This window comes from Talpa europaea (genome assembly GCF_964194135.1).
Source record: "Talpa europaea genome assembly, chromosome: 5".
Classification (NCBI taxonomy): Eukaryota; Metazoa; Chordata; class Mammalia; order Eulipotyphla; family Talpidae; genus Talpa; species Talpa europaea.
Genome location: NC_140071.1, coordinates 50201102 through 50216538, shown reverse-complemented (window position 1 = coordinate 50216538; position 15437 = coordinate 50201102). Strand labels below are relative to the sequence as shown.

At 50.0% G+C, this 15437-nt stretch overlaps 1 protein-coding gene across 1 annotated transcript; it reads right to left on the bottom strand.

Annotated features, from left to right (window-relative positions):
- Positions 1 to 13688: 13688 nt before the first annotated feature.
- On the bottom strand, positions 13689 to 15077 carry FOXD1 (forkhead box D1; the record flags this gene model as incomplete). The annotated part of the gene is made up of 1 exon (XM_084232939.1): positions 13689 to 15077. The coding sequence occupies one exon, from the start codon at positions 15075 to 15077 to the stop codon at positions 13689 to 13691; it is 1389 nt and encodes a 462-aa protein (XP_084089065.1).
- Between the last annotated feature and the right edge of the window lie 360 nt (positions 15078 to 15437).

The following is a 15437-nucleotide window of genomic DNA, read 5'->3' as shown; positions in this document are numbered from 1 at the left end:
TTTAGATTTAAGATTATTAAAAGAAGTATTCCCTACCTCAAATGTATTAATGTCCAGTTACAAGCAATAAAGATGTCACTACAGGCTCTTCCCCCAGCCTCATAATTTTTCCCATAACATAAACATGCCTATAGCTAAAAATGCTATCTTTCCAGCAAATAAAGCTTCACTGCCTGCATTCTCTTGCTTTTATTAGAGAAGGGGGCTAATGATGGGCTGTACTGGTTGCCTCTGGTTGGTCATCAGAGTGTGAGTTCCTGAGAGAGCTGGTTTTGTGGCTGGATTGCTGGAGATGCTGGGAGAAAGTGGAACAATCATACTTCTGCAGGTTTGATGTGCTTCTGTCATTTCTAGAGAACAGCTTTTCTCTGTTTGAAGTTAACTGATCTGATGCCCCAGAGATAGGACAAAATATAGAATATTTTACTTTCAAATGGAATTCAAGACACACTTGACAGGCTGTGGCATTAAGTACCACACATGTGAAGTAGCACAAATTGGATGCAATTTACTTTCCCTCTCAAGTTCATGGCATTCTTTGTGAAGAGGCCTAAAGTACTTACTACTAGTATTAGGGGCTGTCATGCAAGTAGGAAATAGAATTCAATTACAAAAGCAATGTATGGCTTTTGCTCTCCTTATATTTATTCACAATTGTATCTTGAAAATAATGGGACTAAAAGTTACTATGGGTAAAATACTTTACCTTATTTATTTATTTGTAATTATAAAATTATCTCTGTTAGTTGATAATGAAGTGTTATGGGAGTTTTAGGGGATGTGGTGTTTGTTTTTAATTTGTTTGTTTTAAATTTCAGGGTAGGTTAAAGGTCTCCAGTATTTGCCTCCCTTTCTTTATCTATATAAAATGACTTGCTGTTTATATTGTCTTATAAATAAGAGTTTGAGTAGGTGAACCTCAAAAACATACTGATGAGTAAAGAAAACCAAACAAAAGACGACACATATGATTACATTTATATGAACTTCAAGAACATTTAAAACTAATCTATGGTGACAGAGGTGAGATTAATGGTTAGTGAGGTGGCACTGACCAGAAAGGAGCATAGAAGAATTTTCTGGAGTGTTTAAAATGGTCAATAACTTGATCTAAGTAATGTTTACACACACACACACACACACACACACACGCACGCACACACTTCACCAAGTTATATATACATGAGTTGAACACTTTACTGCATATTCTTTAAAAATTAAATTAGTGACTGAAGTGAAAAAAAATAAGATGTTTGATGATAAAAATCACAGGCAGAATAGATGAATAGATTTTGGTTTTTCATTTCAGAGTTCCCAGGAATTTAATTTTGCAAATTACTTTCTCAATTCTAGTGAACCAACCACTTTTCTCATCGCTTTCCTTTTCTCTGCCTCTTTCAGCTTCTTAACTAGTTAATGTTGCAATGTCATGCATATTGTAACTGTTAAATTAAAATATTGAAGCAGGGTGTGGAAGCAATAAAACTCTACTAAGATCAGTTTAGGTCTTTAAAAATTCCATGATTCCTTTCACTCACATGACATCTTTCATTCCTTTTTTTTTTTTTTGAAGCTGGGATCCAAGGAATTTTGCATGCTGTGGGTTGACATTTAGTTAATAGCATCTTTTGCTAAGGTTCCATTCTCGAAATTAACAAGATCAAGAACAGTGACCTGATGATATTTTTTGTACATCTGGCTCTTTTCCAAAAAGAAGGATCAGGGAAGGGAGGTGGGAGAGAGGGAGAAAAAAAAAAAAAAAGGAAAAGGGAAGGAGGGAGGGGAGAGAGAGAACATGAATTTGAATCAAGTCCTCTTGATCACCTTTATTCTAGGGCAAAATGTGTTTCAACTGTTTATTTTAAAAAAGACATCAGGGGCCTCCTTGGTAGCGCAAGGGGTTAAGAACAGCACTGGGAAGCTATCCACAGCCTTTGCAGCACAAGTTCGATCCCCAGCCGGCCAGGGAGCTACCCGCATGGTGCAGCAGACCTCTCCTGTCTCGCCTGCTGCTCCCCTCAGCAGTGTATTTCAGTCAGCCTGCCTGTTCTGTTCCCCATTCTGACTCTCTTGAACCCTCTCACCTCCTGCACCTCTAGTCTGAATCCCAATTCTTGTACGCATAAGTAAAAAAAATCATCAAAAAAATCAACCTCTCGATAACAAAATGAACGAACAATCCCACACACATACACAAAATTTGTAATTGCAATCTCTCTGCTCTTGCTCATTTCTATCTCTTGCTTCTCTAATACCTTATATTTGTGGCCCTTCCTTTTAAGCCATGAAAAAGATAAAGAAAAAATAAACCTACATACAAATCATAGGAATGCAATCAACAGTTTGCTCGAAGAATTGAACCAAGTCAGGTTTAATTTCTTTTTTCGTTGTTGTTGTTTTAACATTTATTTATTTTTATACTAGAGCTGGGGTACAGGCCAGAGGTGCGGGAGGGTGAGAGGGTTCACCAGAGACAGAGCTGGGAGCAGAACAGGCAGACGACCGAAATGCAATGGTGAGGGGAGCAGCGGTAGAGGCAGGAGAGGTCTGCTGCACCATGTGGGAATCTCCCTGGCTGACCCGGAATCGAACCTGCACTGCAGAGGCTGGACAGCCTCACAGCGCTGCGCTCAACCCACTGCGCCACCGGGGAGGCCAGGTTTAACTTCTAAAGGCATATTTGGGGATGGGCTAGAACAGGGAGAGGAAAGAAGGTTGAGGAGCGTAGAATAATCTCTCTAGGCACAGTACTGGTGAAATGCCAGAAGCCCAAAGGACTGAAGTGAAGAACTCCACAGCAAAGTGGTGACCAAGATAGGACACCTGACACTCCCATACCCAGACAACGGACCTGGACATTTCACGGCTAAAAAAAATAAAAGGAGGGGGCAGGTAAGACCAAGCTACACAGAAACAACGTAAGAAACACCAAAGAGAAGCGGAGAGAAAGCTACCGAACCTCTCCGAGGCCAAAAGGTGCCGTCAGGACAAAGGCACCTAGGCTGCCCTCAACCTCTCCGCTGGGCTTCGCGTTCTGAGGCCGTGGGCTGGGCCTTCCGCCTGGGCCAGGGCGCAGGACGAGCGACGGGTGGGAAAGCGCGGGGCTGGCAACAGGTGGGAGGTGGCGGACTTTTGTCTCCGGGAAGGAAACGGGCAGCACTGAAAGGGCGGAAAGCAGCGGCGCGCGGGACGTGCGTCCGAGGGGTCCCGGCGTTCGCGCAACCGCCGCGGGCTGCTCTAATTAGAAAGGAGGCAGGGTGGCATTAGTTCCCAAACGTTTTAATCGAGCCTCCTTTCAATGGCGAGGGATAAATGTGGCCACTGTTACTGTGCGCTGAAAGGGTCGCGAAAGCCCCCGCCCGGCCCCCAGCGTGGCCATTCAGAGCCCTTTTCACAACCTCTAAGCGGCTCAGCCCCTGGGCCTAGCGACACTCCAGAGCGCTCCTAATTAGTCTAATTAGAAAGGTGGATTGATAGATGCAAAGAAGACACAGTCGGGTTAGGAAGAAGCTCAATGCTGCCCATCTCGGTTGGGTTGCCGCTTATTCTCTCCGGAAAGAAAAGGCCGCAAAGAAGGAGGCTGGAGCCGGGGCCCGCCCGCCCGCGCGGAGCCTCCTTTCCCGCCGAACGCGCGGGCCGGGCGGTCGCTGACCCCGCGCTTCCCGCCCACAGCCGAGCCCCGCGGCGGGCACCAACCGCCTCTCCCCGGGGCACGTCCGGACGCGGCCTCCGGCCTTGGCCCAGCAAGGCGGGAAGGCCGGGCCGCGCGCGGACAAGCGGCGCACAGCCTCCCGCCCCGACCGGCGCCCCTTCGCGCCGGGTCTCCCGCCCGCCTCTCCCTCGCCCGGGAAATCGCGCGGAGGCGAGGACTGGCCAGCTCGGCGGCCGGGCCGGGGGCGAGTCGCCGCCGAAAGGTCGGTGAGGGGGGCTCTGTCTCGGGCCGCGCCACGTGGCCGCCCCGGCGCCCTCCCGCCCCGCGCCTCGCGTGCTGTCGGCGCAGCGCCGCGACCCAATGAAGCCGAAACCCGGGGAAGGAAACCCGTCGGTCTCGGGACGTGGCTTAATTGCGCGCGGCTGCCGGGCGGGGTGCGGGCGAGGGGCGGCCGCCGGCTCCCGGGCAGGCCCTCCGGCCGCGCCGCAGCCCCTCCGGGCCGGGGCGCGCTCCTCGGCCGCGCGCGCGAGGTCGTCGGCGCGGACAGACCCCGCCAGGCGCATTCCTGCGCTCGCCGCGGCCGGCGGGAGGCGGGAAGGGCGCAGCGCGGGTGGCTTCAAGAACACTGAACCTTTAATTGGGCTATAAATCAGACAGGGGAGTGCGGTGGAGTTTGTGCAGGTGTAAAAACAGAGGGGAAGGCCCGGGCCGCGCAGCCCAAGCGCCCGGGCAGGTCAGAACCTCCAGCAAACTAACATCTTGATAAGTCCGCTGACAACAAAATAAACAGTGGAGAGGGCCGGGAGGCGGGAGCGCGGTCGCCGGCGGCCCGCGCGCAGCGGCCGTCGGCTGGTGGAGGGCAGACTCTCCAGGGGACGGGGGCGGGGGGGGGGTGTTGAGGGAGGGAGGAAGTTAGGAGGGAAAAGGGCGCAAAATTTTCTCCCTCTCGCCCTCAGCGTCGCTTCCCGGGGGCCCGCGGGTCGCGGGACTGCTGGCGGCGATGGTCTGGCAGCTGAGCGCTTGGCCCGCGCGGGTGGCGCCCGGCGCCCCAGCTGTCGGCGACCGGGGACCAGGCCGCGGCGCCCCGACGCGCGGCCCCGGCAGCGCGACCGCGGCCCCTCGCCCCCTCCCAGACGCGGCGCCACGGAGGACAGAGCACCGGCTCCCGCTTCATTTCGGGGCTTGACGTTGGGAAAACGCGGCTGCACCCATGGCCGAAGGAGGTAACAAACTAAGTTAGAAAGGGCAATCAGAAATCAATTCGGTGTGCTGCTCGGAAGCAAAACCCTGTCAAAGTCCTGAGACGTTGACACAAGCGGCAAACGGATTCACAGACAAAAGAAAACAATACAAGTCCCGTTAGATCATTTTTCTGGACATTGTTTAAGGTCTGAAAGGGACCAAATCGTTTCAAAATGTTGCCAGTAAAAATTATCCTATGCGGAATGCAACTAATCCTTTTAGGTTCCTGTCAACTGTTTCCACAAAAGGAATCCGATTTTTCAAATCAAAGATCCAAAGTCTTTCGGGAGAGATTTATTACATGCCAGAGCTTTGGTTACAGAATAGAGTTACAATAACAACTCAGCACCCACCAACTCCCTAAAACAAGGGATCCCATCCCACATAATTCTAAAGATATGTGGGGGTGGCTTGCAAGAGTCCTCTACATATGCAGATGGAGGGGGGAGGGAAAGAAATATTAAATTCCTTAAACACAAAAACAGAATACTGAGTGCCTCAGCATTTTATTTTTGTCCTCTGTACCCTGGTTGCTTTTGAAGAAAACAAGACCCAAACTTGGTGAGGTGCCCTCACTTCCTTGGTGATGACAACTTGTAGGTGAGCTTAATGCTTCAGTTGAATGTCAAAAACTTTTGGGTGCCTATGCACCCCACTGTCTAAAACCTGGACTCTGAGTTTGCATATTGATATGTCTGTGATTTCTGTAAGTGGAAAAATATTTAAAGTTTATTTTAAAATACAAGAAAATACATGGTTTCTTTTTTTAATCTTTCTTGATTCGTAGTAAATCGGGGGAAATATCCGAGCATTTTTCCCTGTGCTTCTGTATTTAATACTTCACAAACTCACGTAGACATAGATTCAGTTCATCTCTCTCTAGCCTCAGTTCACAGTAGTATGAGATTTTGTGATAAGCCCGATCACCAACCCTCCTCCTCCTCCTCCTCCTCCTCCTCCTCCTCCTCCTCCTCCTCCTCCTCGTCTTCCTGAAAGCTATGGATAAGACCAATAGATGATCATAAAAAGCCTTAAAGTTGGAAGGAAACTCAAATTCATAGTCTGTTTATGGAGGAGTTTGACACTCAGCTATCTCCATATCACACAGGCACTTCGGTGTTTCAAGCACTTTCTGAGTAAACTGCCACACTACAAAAATATTGTCAAGAGGCAGGCAGCTACAGTTTAGCTTGCAGACTATTGAGGTTTTTTTTAAGGTTCTGTTAAACAGAAATGAAAAAAAAAACGCTCTTTCTAGCCCATCCTCCACCCCCATTGTCTCCTGCTGCAGCGGCCTGTGCTTGTCCTGTGAGTGTATGCTTAAGTTACTAGAGGCAGCTTGGTGGCAGGAATGCCTTCATTTGTTTCCTATATTTAAAGCAGGAATAAAGAGATTTACAATGTAGCAGGTGCTCAATAAATACTGCAGACTAATCCCACTTTTGAAAGCTTAGAGGTTAAAGAGATGATCAGTAGATAAGTAACTGGAGCAAAGAAATAGAGCAAGAGACTAGAAGAGTGGATTTAAAACACCATTGGTTTGTTTATTTTAGAAGGGAGGAGAAAGTTATCTATCCAAATACACATCTGACTAAGAGAAAACACAATGCCATCTGTTTTCTCCTCATTATTTCTAGAAAGGTTTAAGAAACTATGTCATAGCTAGGGTGAGAATTTTGAAGATGGGTGTATTTTTATATATAGCCAAAGATTTCTCTTAACAGAAGATTTGGATATACTCCAAAGTTTTTCTTTTTTCTCTATTCCTTGAAAGAATAAATACATGGGAAGGAAGCCACAAAACAGTCGTTCCATACATTTGTGTAGGTTGTATGTTTTCCAGAGCATTTGCACAAATAAACTATTTTAGTTGATTCTCCAACCCATCTCCCCACCCCCTAAAACTATAAATGAATGTGAAAACTGATCTAATATTTAATTTCAAATTAATCATAGTCTATTGTGGGCTTTGGAGATTTTTCTTTTTGGTGTGTGATTATTTTTCTCCCCCCTCTCCATAACATGTAGCAGCACATAATCTTGTACTAGTCATTTTCATATATATATGAATACTCTGCATAAAAATTATAAAGAATAGGGAACCAAGTTATTTTTCACTCACGATAGTCTTTCACTGTTGACTTTAGAAACTATGTCTCTTTCATTCTGGAAAATATCCGTCTTTTAATTATAATTAAAAAGAATTCCCAGATAAGTATACAAAGAAGCCTGCTTTCTGCCATAATATCTTCCCTTCTTTTTTTGCCGATGTGTTGTTGATCTGTAGTTGCAAATTGAAGTGCATGCTCAGGCTGCCTGGCTTCCACTGGGACAGAGAGACACAGGGCCTCAGTGCCATCCTCTGCTGCTGTGCTTGCCTGATCTTCTAGTGCTCAGCAGACTCCCTGGGCTGGATGGGTGATTCTATGTGGTTTGCATTCTGCTTCACAGACCAGATCTCATCTCCTCAACTGTAGCATCCTATATGGGAAACACCCTATCTTGAAAAATAGAGTCACTCTCACTTTAGTAGGAGTAGAAAAATATCCTCCCAGGCCTTCTCCTGATTTCAAATTCAAATTAGAATTTTCCAGTCACTCTCTATAAAACTTCTGATGTTTGCTTTTTTCCCCCTGGAATGGATTTTTATTGTCTTTTATAGTCCAGAACATAAAAGAAATATCATTTCTGGTTTTTAATGAAATATGTTCTCTTTAGAAAATCAAGTATTATGTTGCATTAAGAACTGTCCCTTAAAAATATCACAATATATATTTTTTTCTTTGCAGTGTGCCACTCACTGCTAGTCAGACACAATCTCTGCAGACTCTAGCCAGGACAAAGCAGTGTCCCCCAGTGCCTGCTTGGGGAGGCCAGATTTCAGTAGGCTTCTGGTGGCAACAGGGCAAAGATGGGCTGTTCACATCAAGGGAAAGATGTGATTTCAGCAGATGGCCTGGAATTCCCTTCCTTCCCCCACCCCCCCACCAAAAGTAATATAGGGAAACTTCTGGCCAGGCAGGTGGGATTTCCAGGTAGGATGGCCACTTGGGAGTCTCCGTTTCAGTGAATTGTGAGGGGCTAAAGGAACGGCTAAGTCACATCATATACAGCTGTTCAAAGATGGCAAAATCTTCAATAAGAGTGTCTTAAGGGAGGCACATTCTAAGCAAAAATGGTCTGCTTTCTTGTTAAATGCTAAATCAGTTGATCTGACTCCTGAATACTCTTCCCTTTTCCAGATGGGGAGGGAGGATGCGTATGACTCTAGTAAGACAGGTTGTAAAGATCTGCTTAGCAGTTTAGCAAAATGCTCTGCCAGTTTGGCAGATAGTGCCAACCTGAAATATATTATCTATAGACCCCACATGCATCTAATACATGGAGCTGAGGTATCTGGGAAGACCTGACTGGAGGTGGCAAAGAGGAGGGGCTAGCAAGAAGGCAAAAAAAAAAAAAAAAAAAAAGCATAAGATATAAATGAGTCTTCTGCACAGATAACTCAAAGGCAACTGCCCTGCTACAGTGGGTGTTTAATAAATCACAGTGATGGCAACAAAGTGACAGTGTGATATAATGGACAGAAAATGGGATTTAAATGCTGAAGTCCCAGTAGCTATGACCTTGGGCAAGTCACTTTATATCTTTTGAGCCTTGATGTCTTTATTTGTAAAAGGGGGTCAGTAATAATTCTTGCCCTCACTATTTTACATCATTGTTCAGAGAAATAAAATGTTAATGCGTGGAATATACAAGAAAGGGATTTCTGGGGTACTGGTAACACCCGCCTCTTGATTTGCTGGTTACAGGGGTATGTTCACTTTGTGAAAAGAGGTTGAGTTTGTACATTTTTTCAGTATGTATATTATAGCTCCCTAAAATGTTTACCTTTTAAAACTTAGTGTACCTTACAAGGTATTTGAACTAAGGGTGATGATGATAATGACAAGGAGATGATAAATGTGGGCCAGAGGTTCACAGCCTTCATCCTCATTTCTCTTCATTATCCCATTACACCTGAGCACTCATTCATGACTCAAAAAAGGAATCCATAACAATAGTTTTTTTCCTGTGTGTTTTTTGCTTATTACTAAATAGTATTTCCTCAGTGAAGAAGCAAAGGCAAGGAAGTTTCCTATATACCAGGAGGGTCAACAATAAACAGAAAAAAGCCCAAGCCCCTCACATTGCGGGAAAGCTGGGACTGGAGAGATGTGACATTCAAAGACATCGTCTGCAAAGTGAGTTCAGTTGGGAAAGTCTAAGCCCCAAAGGACAGCGAGCAGCTGGTCATGATCAGGGCCTCCATCTTTCTGTCAACTGTAATTGTATCCGAATTGGCAGGGTATTTATTGCTAAAGTCGAAGGGCCAGATTTTACACTAAACATATTTACACATTTACATTCGTGGCCCTATAAACACATCACGTTTCACTGGCCGTGACATCAAACACATTCACCAACAAAAAGCATATGCCTAATTACAAAATCACAGGGGAAGGGGCCGAGTGGCAGCTGATGGGCAGCGAGCGTGCGTGCCTGCGTGCCTGCGTGATTCAGCTGCAACACCAGGAAACCAGCAGAGAAAAGAATGGATGCTGACAGTGCCAGGCTGCTCCACTTGTCCTCTGCTCACAGGCCTGTCCTGGTCTGGGTCAGTTCCAAAGGGGGACAGAGACCCCTGGTATTCCAATGTGACCCTTGGTTATTCCCTGGACTTGTCCAGAGAGACCAGGGTGGTTCCTGGACAGATTTCTGATTTGGGTTGAACTGGGTGCTGATATGACCTTTAAGTCGTCCCCAAATTACCTTTCTTGTCAGCAATAAAACCAGGTGTGAGCCAAATGTGTAGCCAGCACAGAATTTTAGAACTAAATCCAGAGTCCTTAATTTCTGACTTTGGTTGGTAAGATCAGATCCCTACCCATCAATAGCAGTTGTAATAACACTGTTAGCTGCTCCAAGCTTGGTCCTCAGTCAAGCAAGGAAATCAGAGTCACCGGGGCCAGAGAGAGAAAAACAAAACAGCACAGCTCAACCACAGGCCTTAGACAGCCTTTAATAAATGACACAGGCTGGTATTCCGTCAAAATAATCACCTTCCATCAGAATAACCACCTCCCCCAGCTCTCTCAGAGGACAAGCTACAGGAAGAAATGTGGGGTATATATATTAACAAAAAAAAAAAAAAAAAAAAAAAAAAACCTGTGAAGGGAGAGAGTCTTTCTCCCAGATGGCCGCTTACTACATTCACTCTAAGAATTTCGATAATAAATATATGCAAAACTCCAGTTCCATCGAGAGAGCGGTCAGGAAAGAGCAGCGAAGAGAGGACAGGGAAGTAGGGATGTACAGACAAACTAAGGCCTCGGTGAGTAGGTGAGTAAAAAGTGGGGAAGGGATTCACAATTTCTTTCTATCCCCTGTTTCTTTTTCTTTTCTTTTTCTTTTTCTTTTTTTTTTTAAGAGGAAGGAAAGTGGCTCTTAAATAAATGCACGGGGTGAGGATGGAAGGGAAACACATTGTTGAGCAGAAACGTTAGCTTCTTATTTTAAAGAAATAAAATAATTACCCAATAAAGAAAAAAGAAATCGACCAAGAAACGATCTAAGGTCATGACACCATGTGTGGTACAAGGAGCAATTCAATCCATAAGGGCTTCATTACCCCCGCAATAGATAACATTTGGCTAAATCTAGCTGCAGATTAAATCTAGGCAGCACAGCAGAGTGCTGAATGGAGAGGCTCCTTTTTGTGTGGTCCTTCTCCAGGAGCTGCCTGAACCATTAGCCCCAATATATTCCTCTCCCTATTAACTGCAATTCCCTCCCGACTGGGCTTCGGTCATTTGTCTCCAGGCTCTACGGGGGGGGGGGGGGGGGGGGGGGCGTTTGATGAGCAGAGAAACAAGGAGAAGGGGAGAAAAGCGTCGGGTTAATGAGTTGTAGCAAATCCATACTTTGTAGTTGGGAGAAGGAGAGCTGGTGGCCAATGTTTGTCCAACTGGTTTATTTTTCGAGACCCAGCCTATTGAAGAAGGCTTGTTCAAGCCGGCTTCGTCCTTACAAACACACAAACATCCTTCTGTTTGCCTTCAAAGAAAAGGGGACCAGAGCTGGATTTGCATGCGAATGAGGAGCCCTGGGAGGAGACGTCCTTGCCCATCAAAGGCCGCGATAGTCCGGCGGCCCACGGCCTTTGTTCCAGCACCTGCTCGCCTGCGGGCCCGCGCTCCTGGCTCGCAGGGTCCACTCCTGACCTGCCCCTTGGTCCATTTCTAGTGACCCACAGCCCGCACTTCTCACAGCCCAAACCTCACCCGGCCCGCGACCCTCATCTAGGAGCCACCGGTCATCTCTCGCCTGACCCAGGGCCCTAGTGTCTCCATACTCTGCCCGCCCTCCTCCCAAACCCACAGGGCCAGTAAAGCGGGGGCAGAACCCCAGACCCAGAGGGTGGAGGAGCTGAAATCGCAGGACGCAAAAGCAGGGACCTGGCAGGCAGGTTAAGTTTACTTTTTCTCAAGCTCAGGGGTTCACAATGCACTTGCGGTCTCTCCATAAGCTTCTGGTGGAGGGAATAGGGACCCCAACACCAGGTCCCCCAGAGGGCAGAGCTGGATCGCCCTGTGCCTTCCTAATACTCTTAAAGGCACTGACAAACCTGCACAACTTTAAAGAATGGGGACTACATTGAGAGAGATTAGCCAGGATTCCCAACTTTGCGGACATCCAAGCATCATGCTAACAACAACAAAGTTTCGTTCCTTCGCTCTCTTCATAATTGTTTTCAGATCTAAATATTTCACACCTGTGCCTTACAGGCGGTTTCTAAGCCTGCTGACACCTCTCCACGTGGGAGACAGTGGCATCCCACTCAGTGTCTCCTTTCTTTCAGTCAGGCTGGAGTAATAATAGCATTTGCATATAAGATTTTGGCTTAATGATATCCCAGTTTGTGACTATATACGTAGTGGTAAATTCGAAGATGTGCGCATTTACTTTAAACTCTTAACATCTTCCAAACATTTCATAGGAAAATAAAACAGAACTTACTTTTGAAACTGAGTCAGTTTTTTCCTCCCTAAAAGAGGGATGAGAGGACAGGACGTCAAGAGTGAATGTCACTGCATAACACTGGCTCATAGTGCAGTCTTCCTTAACTTGCTAAGTTAAATCTGCAGATCTTCAGATATATGTATACCTGTCCAGATATTTGGAAAAAATGTAATAAACAGATTGAACCTCCTCTGTAACTCACTGATATTAAACATTTATAAAGTACATATTATATATGGTATGGTTTTATTTGAAGTCCACAGTAACACCTATATTCATTACAACCAGTCCCACATTTTTAAAAAAATTAGGTATTGCCTGTTATTAATGGAAACATTTAAAACTAAAAAAGATATTCTGAATCACCCAAACTGTACAGTTTAATATGCACCTGGTGTTTCATTTTTATCCTTTAAACTTGTACTATCCTAAAACTGAAGGTTCTTTTGTCCTGTTACTCATTTAAATTAGAATTTTGATGTTGTTTGCTTTTTGTGATAAAAACTTCCTTGTGCAATGACTGGCATCCCTTCAGTAGAGAAAGTAGTAGCCTCACGTACCAGAACTTTCAAACACAAGTTAATTGATATAACTAGTTTTACGCAAGACTTTAGGGCTATTTAACTGATGACCATCTTTATTAAATTTTTTCCCACTAATTTCTAACTAGAAATTGCCTGCTTGCCGTGTTGCTTCCATTAGAATGTAATATTATGTTGGCAAGTTGTTACCGACAGATACAATAGTTAGCTCAAAAGTAAATGGATATTAAAGGAAATGGGGACGCTCAAGACCAAAATTCTGCAAAGCTATCATAGGGTAACTGTGGGTTTAATTTTAAATAGCCTCAAGGCTCCTCAAAATGGAATAGACTGAGATTTGAAAATAAATACCAGAGTAACTTCTTGTATTTGTAGTAATTTTAAAAATAATTTTTGACCCCCTGCAATGGTTTTGACTTAGACTATAAATTAAAAAAACATGGCCCGACGTTTTTGTTAATTCTCTTTGAAAATAATATTTAAATCTGGTCTACAATATCTCATTCAGAATCTTTAACAGAAGAGAAAATAAGCTAAAAAGGGGACAACTGAAACCAATTATTTAGGTGGACTTTCTTTGAAAATTAAGATTTTATTTCTGAAAAAAGTGTAAAAAATCTTACATTAGAATAGTACAATAATTGTCAGTAAAATTTACAATACTCCTTGTAAAGAATACGCAGTAAGTACAAAATAAAAATTTCGCATGTCTATTATGATACAAAACACAGGTTAAAATAAACGATAATTTTGACTTTTTTCCTCGTGTAAACATGTTAATCATTTCCTCCTTTCCGTGAAAACGCAGCCGGCCAGCGTCCTCCAGAGAGCCGCCGCCTCGCGCGCGTCCCCGGCCCCCTGCGCGCGGTTCTTCCTCCCACACCCCAGACACGCGCCAGCCTGCACCTGAGCCTCTCTAGACCTCCGCGGGGCTTAGAGTTTTTCAACTTTCCCCAAACTTTCCCCAAAGTCTCGGAAGCCCCGCGCCACCAGGGCGCCCCGGCACCCCCGGCTCCCCGCCCCGGGTCGCGCTGCCCTGGGGCGCCTCGGCACCCACAGAGGGACCCGCGCCGGGGCGCGCCCGCCGGACTCCGGGGCAGCGGAGGGGCGCGCGGTCGGGGCCGGGGCCGGGGCCGGGGCCGGGCGGGGCGGGCGGGCGGGGCGGGCGCGGGTCCTACCTGGCGCGGGCGCTACTAACAGTTGGGGATCCCGGCGGCGAGGCTGTCGCCCGCGGACAGGGCGGCCCCCGGGCGCAGGGTCCCCAGCGCGGCCGACGAGGACACGGAGGAGGCGGCGGCGGCCGCGGCGGCCACGAGCGAGCGGGTGAGCGCGGCGGCGGGGCCGCGGGTGGCCTGGGCCGCGCAGCCGCCTCCCGCGGGCCCCGGGGCGGGCGCGGCGGGCGCGGCCTGCGCGGCGGCGGTGGCGGCGGCGGCGGCGGCGGGGCCCAGGCTGCCCCCGATGATGCTCTCGATGGAGAAGGGCGAGCGCGCCAGGGCCGCCGCGCCGGGGCCGCCCGCCTTGGCCGCGGAGGCCGGCAGCGGGCCGGGCAGGGCGGCGCCGAGCGGGTGCGGCCGGTAGCCGAAGGCGGTCCGGGCCAGCTCGGCGGCCGCGCCGTGCGGCGGGGGCGGCGGCGGCGGCGGCGGCGGCGGCGAGTGCGGGTGGAAGGCGGCGGCCGCGGCGGCCGCGGCGGCGGCGGCGAAGAGCGCGGAGGGCGGCGCGTAGGGCGGCAGCTGCAGGCCGTAGCCGCAGCCGTAGGCGCCGTAGCCGTAGGCGGGCGGCGGCGGCGGCGGCGCGGGCGGGAACAGCGCGGCGGCGGCGGCGGCGGCGGCGGCGGCGGCGGCGGCCGGGTCGCCCGCGCCCCCCGCGCCCCCCGCGCCCCCGCGCAGCAGCAGCGACTCGGCGGCGGCGTTGGGCGGGAGCAGCGGCTGCCGCTTGAAGCGCTTCCTCCGCCGCAGGAAGCTGCCGTTGTCGAACATGTCGGCGGACTCGGGGTCCAGCGTCCAGTAGTTGCCCTTGCCGGGGTTGCCGGGCTCGCGGGGGATCTTGACGAAGCAGTCGTTGAGCGAGAGGTTGTGGCGGATGCTGTTCTGCCAGGCGGGGAACTTCTCGCGGTAGTAGGCGAAGCGGCCGCTGATGAACTCGCAGATCTCGCTGAGCGTGAGGCGCTTCTTGGGGCTCTGCAGGATGGCCATGGTGATGAGCGCGATGTACGAGTAGGGCGGCTTCACCAGCGGGTTCTTGGCGCCGCCGCCCGCGCCCGCGCCGCCCGCGCCGCCCGCGCCCGCGCCGCCCGCGCCGGGCCCGTGGGCGGCGGCGGCGGCGGGGCCGGGGGGCGCCGGGGAGCCCCCGGGCGGCGGCGCGAGCAGCAGCTCATCGTCGTCGTCGTCGTCCTCCAGGTCCTCCAGCTCGTCCTCGCCGGCGTACGAGCGCCGCCGCCGCCGCCGCGCGGGCCCCGCCAGCCGCGGGCCGCCGCCCCCCTCGTCGTCGTCGTCGTCGTCGTCGTCCTCGCCCTCCCCCACCACGTCGATGTCGGTCTCCTCGGCGAGGCCCGAGGCGTCGGACATGCCCGCGCTCAGGGTCATGGCTGCGGCGCGGCGGCGGCGGGGCGAGGCATGGGCGCGCCGGCCTCCGGGCTCCCGCCGCGCCCCAGCCCGGGTCCGGGGCGGCGGGCCGGGCCGGGGGGCGCCACGCTGGGGGGGCCGCCGCCGCGGCCGGAGCGGGGCGGGACGGCGGGGCGGGCGGCGGCGGCCGGCGCCGCGACTCCGTCACCCCCGGGCCCCCGCCGGCCCGCGGGCTCCGCGCTCCGGGCGCCGCGCCGCGCCGGGGCGAGAGCTTGACCTCCCCTCGCGGCGCCCGCCGCGGCCGGCGGAGGGTGTGTCCGAGCCCGGGCGCGCGGGGAGAGGGTCGGGGTGTCGGGCCGGGAGCGGGCGGCGCGGGTGGGA